This window comes from Empidonax traillii, unplaced genomic scaffold, assembly GCF_003031625.1.
Source record: "Empidonax traillii isolate 1590-97213 ecotype Southwest subspecies unplaced genomic scaffold, ASM303162v1 scaffold1612:size82853, whole genome shotgun sequence".
NCBI classification, from domain to species: Eukaryota; Metazoa; Chordata; class Aves; order Passeriformes; family Tyrannidae; genus Empidonax; species Empidonax traillii.
Window position 1 is genome coordinate 1 of NW_020956805.1, and position 12,362 is coordinate 12,362.

Genomic DNA, 12,362 nt, shown 5'->3' on the forward strand with positions numbered 1-12,362 from the left:
TAACACACAGATCAGAAAATAAAATTGTGTTAGCTCCATGACCAGCCAAACTCCAACCCCCTGAAGTTCTGCCATTTCCTGTAGAATAGTTATGATGCTCTTCAATCATTGAGAGCTCAGATAACTAAAATAATCAGGATCTAGAGTTAATACTCAAAGATTCCAAAACTAGCTTTAAGCACAGTGTAACTCTCCCCTTTATTTGCTGTATGCATATGCACTTGTTACCTTCCTTCTACTTGCAACACTAAGTTGCAGCCATAGGAGTCCAAATGGCAAGGGGTGTTTGCTCCTTCAGAACCAATCCAAAGCGTGCTCTCTTTTCCACTTCTTCCAGGAAAACCAAAGTCAGACCACCTTATATCCTACAGCAACAAAAAGGTTACATATGTAAGCTGTTGAACTGATTCCCATCCTACCCTCAGTTCTCAGTCTCCCATCTTCTCCTTCCACTGCTCAGTCACTCTTTATCCACTGCAGCTGTTGATCCTTGGTGGGGTTCTGGAGCATGCATGGCCTGTGCCCCTTCCTCCAAAATGATCCTCTCCAGCAGTATTTCTTCTGCTGACTTTCTTCTTCTGACTACCCAACCTCTCAGATCTCTGTCTCCAGTTCTCATCCCTCCCTTTCACATCACTCAAGTTACCTCCTTTGCTCTACAGAAGGACTGCCCAAATGCTCATGGCCACATGGGGCTTCTTGTTCTTTTCAAACACTCCTTTTTAACTTTTTCCACTCTTAACCATCCACTCAAGCTCAGGATTCCTTTTAGAGAAATTCTTATACATGGCATTTAAAAAAAGAATGAAAGGAAGAAAGTAAAGAGAAATCCCTATTCCCTTTTCAAACCAATTTGATAATGCACGGGGCATATTTGCTCTCTTTGCTTCTATCTCTGCTTTCTCCATGTAGTCTGGAAACACAGACTTTACCACATCTCTCTATCGGTGTTATGCTGCTTTTTTGAAGTTTTCTTATTATTTAGTGGACACATTTGCAACTGCAGAGACTGTGAACTTGAGACAACTTGATTATATGGTGAGAAAGGGCAGAACAGCCGTGCAATGTGTTACAAACATGGTCCCGGCGCCTTCCCTTCTGTTATCCTCCCACAACCAATCCCTTGGGGATGACGAGGCACAGCGAGGTATTTTTCAGACAGTCCAAGAGTTTTGCAGAATGGTTCTGGACAGCTTGGATAAAGCTTTCCCATGTTTCTACAGCTCACCCTGCCACCTGCAGGGCCTGATCATTTGTTTATTGGAAAGCACTCGAAGTATACTGGCCAGACATACTGGTGCCTTTTGGCTGGAGCCCCAGACTGAGCCATAGGAAACAGAAATTAAAATCCTGGCTTCCTGATGGTCTTGGGCAAATCGCTTCATCTCTGAGCTTTATTTTTCCCATTTTGAAAAGGAAAATAATGGTATTTGTTCCCTTTCAGTAGAGCACTTTGGGGTCATTCATATCACCTAACTTTAGTAACCTAATTTAAGCTTGGCTCCTGCTCTAGTCAGAGCACTCTCAATCACACCTTGGAAAAGTCTCTCCCTTTTTGCTGTCTATAAAGAGAAAATAGGAGTCTGGCCTCCTAATTTAAGTATGTAAGCTAGCTGCTTGCTGACAGGTGGATGACTATCCTTTTTCAAGATCTATGGATGAGGCAAACTAAAGCTAGACATTATAAGGATGACTTCACCATGACTCTGTATCAGGAAGCCCTCAAAATGAGCAATAGCCTTCCCAAAAATTAGGTGTTGCTAAAGATTTTGAATTTCAGAGTTATTGATTTTAAAGATAGCATTTGAAAAAAATGCAGAAGTGTAATATAAACATTTGTCAAAGACAGCAAAAGATCAGAAAGAAAACGTTGATCCTATAGATTTCAGCAGCCATAAAATTTAAAATCCAATACAACTATTTCAGTGAAAACGTTAAGCGTTACACCATCTCTACACTTTAATCTCACACCTAAATAGTTTTTGTATTTTGTTACAATTTAAGTGGGAAGAAAGCACACATAATCAATATTAAATTTAAAAGAACTTTTTGAAAATGTTGCTGCTGTAGTAAATAGTTGAAGCGATTATGGGTAAAATAGTTTTTAGCTGATGAACTGAAAAGGAACTGGTAATATTACTGAAATCTTGTCACAGTGGGTTCCTTTTCTACAATAAAAAACCACAGTAAGAAGAAATGTACTAAAAGGTGTTCCAACCATAACAGATGGCACATTACTTGTGAATTATATTTATTTCATTTGCTGCTTATAATGAAGTTAATCTGTACCCGTATGTCACTTTAAAAGGTCTCATTTCTATTTAAACTTCATGCATGTATCTTGCTTCTGATTTATATCTCAAATTCTGTAATGAAATATCAACTGAACAAAAAATGTAAGACGCTAGATATTGCTCATAGATTAGAATAATGGAATCATTACCTTAGCCCACACAACTGTAAATGATAAACAGTGCAATCTAAATTTCAAACAACTTCTAAATGGCCCTATTAATCACTATAAATAACAGTGCAGTTGGCCTTCTTTTCCCCTTCAAATCACCTTACGTAAATCTAAATAAAATCTAGAAAGAAAAAAAGCGGTTATCATCAAATTCACACAAGAATGGAAGAGAGTTTCTACAAAGAACTCTTTTGGCTGGTATAAATTGTGTAGCAGTGTTTCAGAAGCCATATGAGTCTGGAACTGATGGATGCATTTCGCTCCCATGCCTGTGAAAATGGCAGATGACATACACCATATTTGCTTGCATAACACCATTGATTTTTTTCCTTCCCAGATTCTGCTTTTAAAAAAAATCCATGGCATAACCATTACAAGTGTCTATTCTAAAACTGCAGTACAATCTGTTGCTTGTTATAGGTCAGGGGATCAGGTTGTGGTATGACACCTGCACAGAAATGCAATTCCTGGAGCCTTAACTTTGTTTTTGAATGGAGGTAAGGGGAAAAAGGAGGTAGGAACATTATTGTTTTCTTCAAGTGTGTTTTTAATGACCGAATGAAGCAGCAGGCTATTGAGGCCTTCTGAGCTGCTATTACCTTGTGCCCTCAAACACTAGAAAATGCTGTGTGTCGAGGCAGTAAAAGAGAAGACCAAGACAAGACCCAAAAAGGAAGTCATGCAAAGATCTAGGGAAGTCTGAAAGATCCCTGGAGCTCTCAACTTAGGTCAAGCAACATGAACCAGTATCAGAGTCATGCAGCCCAAGTTTATGTGATCCTGACTGTGTTTCAGTGTGCTTAGGAAGGGCTTTCCTTCCTTACCTTTTCTTTCTGGGAAGAAAGAAAGGTAAGATGATCTCTGTGTTCAACCCATAGAACAATGGGAGACAGTCTGAAAAAAGGCTGATCACTGATAAGTACCAATTTTACTGGTATAAAAGAATAAAATACATATAAGGAGTATGGGAAATGCTTTCTGAGAAAATAATTAATTTGAGGGGACTTATCAGTTTGCACTCTCTGACATCCCAGTGATACAGTTTTTGCAGGGTATTATGGTTCCATTTTCACTTTTCAAAGTACAGAAATGAATAAGGCTTCATTTACTACTCTTTCTTTATACCTTTTGAAAAGGTACGCCTTTTGTATAACTATCCTTAATTTTGCCTGCTTATAATTTGCAAGGAGAAGTAGCAGGAATATAGATGAACCAATACATTGAAATAGCAGATAGACACAGAGAAAATAAAAGATAGGTGTCCTAACACCAGCCTTTGGTAATTACCATAGACTACATACATCCATCGACAGGTTACTTCATGTATTTTGCTGCTTCCACAGAAAATTAAGGTATAATAATGCCACAGATTTAGACTCCTCCTCACAAACATTTAATCTAAATACATTAAGGAAAGGAACTCTGCTACTTGAGAAAATGAGCCACAAGGCAAAACATGAAGCAAAACCATGTTACAGCCTTGTTGCTACAAGCTAACACATGCCATCAAATCCTCTCTCCTGAGTGAAGCTGTTGATTCGGGCACCATTCAGGTACCAGGTGGATTTGGGGCAGCAGCAGGGTCTCAAGTTTCCACATGCCAGGCCTGATAGCTACTCCTTTGCTCTCTACTCCTTATTCCTACCTCATGTTCATACCTTCAGCATTCATTTGCAGAGATCACATACATGACTGGGTGCTCCCCAAGCCTTCTCAGTCACAAAATGCTGGGCTAAATGGGAAGGAGAGTACTTCTAACCTGGTAGCTGTTTTTGTCACTTGGGGTGTTGTTTTTAAACTTATAAGGAGACTCAGAATTATAGATGGCTTCCACTTGGTACTAGTTCTCCATTAGCCTGACAGCCAAAAGCCTTTATTTCAAAATTTTAAAACAAATGGCCAAAGGGGCAGAGAGGGGGTAGCAGTAGAAGTTTCAGAAACTACAGTATATAATTTGTAATGGTTAAACTAGGAAGAGATAATATCAATGGTTTACCTGGAAAATTTCTGGCTTGTCTTCAAATATCCTGGCAATGTATTTGTAGTCAGCATAAGCCCAGTATTTGGAGGAATCATAACAACTGAATGGTCCAGAGAGACAAGAAGGCTGCCCACAACTCCAAGTCAAAAACTCTTCAAGTGTAGCCTCCACGTAGCTACACCTGGTTTCAAACTGGGGAACTAGAGCAACAAAAGGAAAGCCCAAAATTACATGAGCATTGAGCACAGAACCAGTAAAATTAACACATAGTTTGTCTCTCAGCTCTGCTTAAATGCAACATGAGAGATGAAGAGGGACTAGGTGGCTTGACTCTGGTCAATAAAATAGTTCTCATCACCTAACTCATATAAGTCTGAGACTATTGCTTTTCTCATTAAGGTTTAAGTGAATGACTATTACCTTGAACTTTCTGTGAGACAAAAAGCACACCAATAGTTACAGTTGTTCTTCAGCACAGTAACTCAATAATACGCCCAAGTTCCCTAAACAACTTCGCTTCATCTCCCTTCCTAAGTGTGAGCTGCAAATGTACGTGCAACTATTTGTGTACTCTTTATTTTGCCTCCATGGATTTATGCAGATGGACATGTTCATCTTACCCTTTCCCTAAAGCAATAACCAAACCAGCAGGGTAATGCATAGAAAGTAAATTATGGAACCACACACGTGCTGCCAATGATCCATCTAAAATGCTGTGTGCCCTTATTTTTCATTTGGGACTGACAAAAGCATATTGCAGTGTTCTTGGCAGACACTAAAAGTATTTACCAGCAGTGTTTTGCTCCCATCATGCTTTGGTCAGGCTGACTGATACAGCCTTTCAGCTCAAGGTCAGGTCACTTGGAAGTTCTACAGGATAACCCACATCACAGTATACTTTAATTGCACTTAACCAGAGATCCTCATTTCCACTAATCGTGCCAGCTTCAAAGAGACATCCAATTTTTAAAAAAATATTACTTTACTATAACTGCTACTGGGGAAAAATTACTGCAGCCTGAATGAATGACAGTGACAGAGCTGCAATTTAACCTCGTGTAACTTGCACAGAGCTGCACAGAAATGGGATCCTTTCACTGTTGTGCAGCAGCAGCTCTTCGTTCTTTACCACTTTCATTTTGTTACCACAGCAATTCCCACAGAGTATCATACGTTCGCTCTTACTCCCTTTAGGCAGGAAAACAGCTTTTATAAACCTTTATCACTATTATTTTGCTATTTTCCATTGCAGTAGCCTAGGTGTAGTGGTTTCCTTCCCCACACTATCAAATCATTAAGTAAAAGTGTCCGATAAGCCTTGCTATTCAGCAACCCATAACCTGGGTCTGTGCAGTAGAAGGGCTCCCTACCTAAGGGCTGCATACAAGTCATATAAATTACCTACAAGAACCAAAAACCTCTATATCTGATCCCATGTCTGTGTTGCAGTCCCTCTCCTGATACCCAGTTATTAATGCAATGCACATCATTTTACTAAGAGATGGTCTGATGGAAAAATTAGATAAAAGACACAAGCACTACTTGAAGGTGGCTCTGTAGCTGTATTCCTTTCATGAGAACAAAGAGTGCTTAAGACACTGCCTGTTTTCCAAGATAACTCTGGAGTAAATGTTTTAAAGGCAAGAAATATGCTCTTTTTACCTCACGGTGTATTTCACTCTGAGGCTCATTAAAAATAAAATCCAACTATGAAATGCAAGACTGTCTTGTAGGATACAATCTCCTTGGGACAGGGTTCTTGCTTTGATTTATAACTTGTTCAGTATCAAGGTGTGCGTGCTTATGGAAAAATAAATAGTAATAAAAAACATATTTGGGCAATCTAAACAGATTGCTTAGATGAGCTTGTAGGCTGCAACAGGGGTGAAAATGTCAGCAATAAGCAAATAAAAGCAAGAACATTATTAACCAGTTTGCTAATACTTAATGACTAAAAGCTGAGGGTGTTTGTAACTGACAAATTGTAGATTTAGCCAGGCAAGTCTAAAGTGGGCTGCCAGATCTGTCTGATGTCATGGTATCTGAAGGCATAAAAGTCCTCCTGTCTCCCACCTAATGCCACAGATTGAAACAGAAGGAGAAAGAGAGGGAAAAAGTGGTTTCTTGAGAAGCAGTTCCCCTCCTTAGTTAAGGTCTGGACCTGACAGACACCAGCTTCTGTTCTTCTCAGAGTGTTTGCAATGTACACTAAGAGAAATGTAGGGGGGAAAAAAGCATAACAGCCTTAGAAAATACCTAAAACTCCAGTAAGAATGCAAGTGAAATATCTCCTCCATTTCTTTAAAGAAAACCAAACATCTATTCACAGCTGCTGGGGAATTCAATTATTTAAACAAATAATCCAAGAAAGAAATAGCCATTTCATACTATAACGAAGCACAGGCACACTCACAAACAAAACTGGCCATCCACATCCAACTCCAATAACCACCTCAAATCTCAGCTTTATGGAACATTTAATCAGTGTACAGCATTTGTACTGTATTTTCAGCCTCCTATTCAGCTACTGAGTCTATAGCCACCTTTGCAGTCCTCCTATATCAAATCTCAGAGGTCTGAATTCTTCTACCATCCTTAGTGGTAAAACCTCCTGGGCAGATGATCAAGTTGCAGCCCTTTTCTAACCAGCTGTATATGTGACGGCATCAGCTCTATCCAGCATCAATAAGAGAAATTTCCTCCAGACATCTTGTGACTCATAAACTGATCAGCATGACAACTTCTTGTTCTCTCCAGCTTCTTCACAGTAAACTCATTGTTTATTCAGTTTACTCTACAACCACAGAAAATGGTCAAAATAAGAAATGGCTGCATACAGAAATCAGTTTTGTGTAAGCTTTTTTCTTCCTTTGTACTTGCTGGTGTGCTCCAGGTAGCCATCAGACAGATGGGCTATAATGCTGCATTTCCTCTGTCAGAAACTAGACTTCTGCAGCTTTTGCCCACCCTTTATCCCACATGAGAAAAATAAATCTTTTAGCGTGGCTGGAACTTGACGGGTAGGGATTTCCTGATTAATAGTGCCTTCATTGTTGTTGTAATGAATGCTGGTACTGTCTCTGGAGGTATCTTATCTCTGTCAATGCTTAATGCTCTGATTGTATTTTTCCCCCCCTCTTATAGACACATACTGTTTAACCTGTGAAATCAGACAGAGTACTATCAAACACACAAACTTAAGTAGGTACAAATAATTCACACAAATAACACTGCTAGCTCCCATACTTTCCATGTTTCAAATGTGCCTTTCACGTCCACATGCCTTAAGAAATTAAAAACTAGCAAAAAAGGCACGTACAAAATCCACACAAATCCCACCCAGCTGCCCCATTTGCAATTCTCACTTTTTTATATTAAAGAATCTTCAGTTTGGGAATCCCATCCAGGCTGCAGATGAGGAACTAAGGAAAGACGAGAAGTTGCTATACTAAGAGGTCTCAAGTAATTTTGGGTCTCCCAGATGAACCTCATGGCTTAAATAACCTCAGAAACTCTGAAGGAGCCATTCCAGAGTGACACCAAAATGTACCTCCATGTAGGAGAATGGCTTTTTGGTTTTTTTTACATGTTTCCAACACAGTGGCAGGAGTGGTCCCATCTACCCTTAAGGCAATAAATCTATTGTAAATATGGAAGGAATATTCAGAAAGAGATCAATACAATTTTATTTGTATTTTTCTGTTGCTCTTCTTAACCACATGACTGCTACTGTTTCATCTAGGAAAGTCAGCAGGAAGAGTGATGAGAAAGAGAGGCCCTCATTAAAAAATAGTGTTAAGCATTCTAGAGTGAGATCAACCACCTTCCAAATGACAGTGGCACATGAAATGTGTTACATTATTTCAGACTTTGAGATGGCTTGGATAATGGCTTCACTAATATATCCTTACAATGCAAATTTTTTATAGCATCACAGGTCTCATTCAGTTACAATATAACCCCTGAAGGCTGTACCCATCTTCTTGAAGACAATTCTAGCTCACATTAGCATATAATGGAGGTTCCTGGAGATAAATTCATTGCTGCATAGGGATTGATGCCTTTAGGAAAAAGAAGAATGCAGATAGATGATTCAAGATATAAATACCAATTTCAATCCACACTATATCCCTGGTGACTACAAGTTATTGTTAAGTGATGACTCTTATCTACTTAGCATCAAGCCGTGACTTAGCCACATAACACTCCATCAATCCCATCAGAAATTTTCCCAGCTGGCATACGCATTTGGCCCTCAAAAAGTGCCTACTAATTAATGGAGAGTAGGACCAAAATTACTCTTTTACCTGGTAGGCCTTGTGTGTTACAACTGAGATATTAACAAGGTATCAAAGAAAAATGTCATATATTTATACATGTGACACCTTCCCTATCAGCAGTGGGATGCCTTTCACAGGAAGTGCAAGAACTGGCTGGTACCTCACTGAACCATAGAGATATTGCTATGAAGATGTGTACCAGTGTATTGATTCTATACCTCAGTTATCCCAACTGTAAAAAGTGAATAAATAACATCTGTTTTACCAGGAATGGCACAGGAATCATCAATTCAATTACCATGCCTGCAAAATGATTCGAAATCCTAACATGCCAGGCATTTTCCCTGTAACTCTTCTGTTTCATCACCCACTTCTCTTGCAAAACTTGAACATGCAATAACATGGTCATGATGCTGTGAAAAAAAAGCAAATTTCACACAGTGTTGTCAAGAAAGATAATGTGATGTAATCCTATCACTTTCACTGGAACTGCCAGACCCTCATCCGGAGTCTTTGTGCAGACCCTACATTCCAAGAAAGAGGTAGTCCAACTGAAGAAGGTTAGAAGACTATAGAAAGAATAGCTAGGTGGGGTCTAAAACACTGTGACTTACATAGAACATTTTTTAAGAACTGGATTTTTCTGGCCTAAGGAGAAAAAAAAATCCTAAAGGGAGCCGGTATGCTTTATAGGCCAAAGGGAGAAAGTGAATGGCAAAATGTATTTTGGCATGCAGTTGGGAGGGCAAAGAATGTACAGGACACAAATAAAGCAATGCAAAACCTTTCAAGTGGCTAGCAGATTGTCACCTTGGAACACATTTCTAGTATATTCCCTCCCTGATATGAAACTCTGTCCATGGGCAAATTACGACACACTGTTGTGTGGCTGCAGACAGAAAAAGTTGTAGTATTTAAAATCAAGTGCAAAAATTGTCTTTCTCCCATGGCATGTTCCTAGGTGTCTGAGTGAATCTGGAGCGTTAGTGGTGAAATTACTGCACTGGTGTCAAATGATTTTCTTAACATCTTATACTTCTACAGCATCTTTCATCACCAAAAATCATCACAGCCGTTTAAAGCCTCTGGAGGAAGGTGTGAATTGTCATCATTTTACAGATAAAAATCCAAAGGTAGACTAGTTATTTGGCTAATTCTTTAACACAGTCGTGTTTGTGGATATGAAAGCTCAGCTCATGTGAACAATCTAACCATGTGTAAGACTGGACCAAAAATACCACACTACAAAGCAAGGAAGGAAAACCGAGACACTTGATTCTTCCGTGTTAGTGTTACCCACCAGACTTCCTACTAAGAATACACACATGAGAAAGGAGAGTTCCACTGCTGGCCAAATCCCATGTCTTAAAAACAGCCTGCAGTGAAAAGCAACACACTAGAGAGTGAACAGTGGTAATGGAAAGGCAAACAATTGCAGAACGTAAAAAAGAGGCTGACATAAACACCTGTTCACCTCATTCTCACCTAAATCCACTGTCTTCAGTCCTAGCCTAAACTGGATTGTCTTTCCATCCAAGACCGCAGAAAGGTATTTCACATTCCAGTGCAGGGCTGCCCAGTCGCCAACCATATTACAGAAGACTGCAGGTTGCTGTAGAGACATCACAATTTCCTTGGCTTTCTCAGGAGTAAATGGTTTGACACCTTCGCCTATGGAAATCAAAAAAAACCAGCTGTAGAGATATATGATTTAGGATACATGAAGTGTTACCTACCGTCTCCCACAGCGCAGGAAACATTAAGAACTAGCACCTCCTTTGTTTATGATTGATTTATTACATTCGTAGTTTTTTTAAGTCAACTTTGTGCTGCAGACACTGAAAGAACATTCTTACACTAAAGCTTAAAGCAGTGTATTAGCACACGAAATGTGAAGCAAAAAATAAAAATAGGCACATGCTTAAAATTTTCACTTGTACCTTAGGCAATAAAGCACTGTAGCAAAACTGTTTAGAATTAGGCTAACAATAAAATAAACTTGCAAATAACATCCAGAGTTTAGAGAACATAAATTTTATGAGTTATTCTTTCTGCGTGGGATTCTTTCCAAAGTGTAGTGCGGGTGTGAGGAAGAGTAGCACAACCCAAAAAGCAGGTATTTTTAAAGGGTTTTAAAATTTCATTGACAGAAAAGTTAGAAAAAGGAAATAGTGCCGATCCAAAAACTAAACTAACCTAAGATTTCCACTTACTCTTTTGCTGTTTAGAGATTTATATGCCCCACTGAAACTGTCAAGTTGAAATGCTGGCAACCTTGAATAAACTCAGCACTTCCAGAACAACTTTTCTTTAGGGACATATTGAGAAGGAAAATCTGTTTATTTTAAATGGAATAACATAACAGTTCCATAAAGATGAAGAGGTGGACTACAGCTTCAGATCATAAAAAAATCCATTCCTTATTTTAACCTCTACTGAAGTTAGCTCATCCAGAATCTTATCTGTAAAATGCCTAAGACTTAACACACCTAGTTGATAACGTACGGCTCCCCATGACTTCTAGCAGCTTAAACAAACAGACCAAATCAATCCATTCACTCCATTTAAGGGTCCAATTACAGTCTGGCATGCACAGTTAGTTAAATAAATACAGACAAAGAAAATTTCCTTTAGTGCTGGGTGCTAATTTTGCCTGTTGCTCCTCCCTGTATGTTGGACAGGTAGTGGAGAACCAGCCAGTCCCACACAGGGCAGCCCCGCGGTGCCAGCTGGGGGAAACACAAAAGAAAACCCACTGAGAACGAGGTCACTGAGGATGGTTCTTTAGGATTAATTCAAACACAAGTTTAAAATAAATGTATGAATGCTGAAGCGTGAATGGCAGGAATATGAGGAGCCTTGTACGTGCTGTGTGCCGTATCTCTTTGCTAACTTTTGTGAGTCCCACTTCTTTCAACAGGGTTTATACTCTTGCATAGCTGTGCTTTTTAGTTTTCTAAATTAAGCTGCTATCTTCACACAGATTCAGTGGAAAGTATCAAGGCTGGGGTTTCCTACAGTCAAGGGGTCTCTCTCACACAGACTTCCAGGGAAAATGAATCCCCCTCTTTTCACTCATGAAAGCTCTATCACGTAGCTTTAAAACTGAAGACCTCTGACATTTTATCTTCTTGGAACATGAAATTTTTTAATGGTTTCTCCTTCTTAAGGGTGATGACAGGAGGGAGTTTGGATTTTGGTTTGTTTTCCACAGTTCCTCTCATACGCAGAGCAACACTTTGACAGGATGGTGTTGCTGTGACACGGAGATGTCTCTGACACTTGGCCTTCAGTCTCGCACTCCAGCAACTTGCACAACCAGGACATAAGGAGGCCTCACGGGGACCGTATGTCTCACCATATGGTCTTCCCTGCCCCCGGAAGGGGGCTCTGGGGCTTTCCAAGGAATAGGTTAGTGTACCTGAGGGAGCAAGTCCAGAGAAGGCAGAGAGACCATCTGCAGACACAAGGGCACGCGCTGGTGCAGCTACCAGGAGCTGGCAGGAGGTGCGCTAAGAGGTTAAAGCTCAGCATGGTTCTTTACAGTGATTCTGCTCAAGACTTAAGGCAAGACTGAGTCCAGATCTGAACACTCCTTTATTTATAAAACTTCTTCTGTCTTTCACCAGTGCAATTG

At 39.7% G+C, this 12,362-nt stretch overlaps 1 protein-coding gene across 1 annotated transcript in view; it reads right to left on the reverse strand.

Moving 5' to 3' along the window:
* Positions 1 to 201: 201 nt before the first annotated feature.
* The window catches only part of HSPBAP1 (HSPB1 associated protein 1), a 23,163-nt gene continuing 11,002 nt past the window's right edge, over positions 202 to 12,362 (reverse strand). The window contains exons 2-4 of the mRNA XM_027908094.1: positions 10,211 to 10,396; positions 4,461 to 4,645; positions 202 to 365 (exon numbers count right to left, since the gene is read on the reverse strand). Coding sequence (XP_027763895.1) covers positions 225 to 365; positions 4,461 to 4,645; positions 10,211 to 10,349 — 465 coding nt within the window. The 5' untranslated portion in view covers positions 10,350 to 10,396 and the 3' untranslated portion in view covers positions 202 to 224. The remainder of the gene's footprint in view (positions 366 to 4,460; positions 4,646 to 10,210; positions 10,397 to 12,362) is intronic.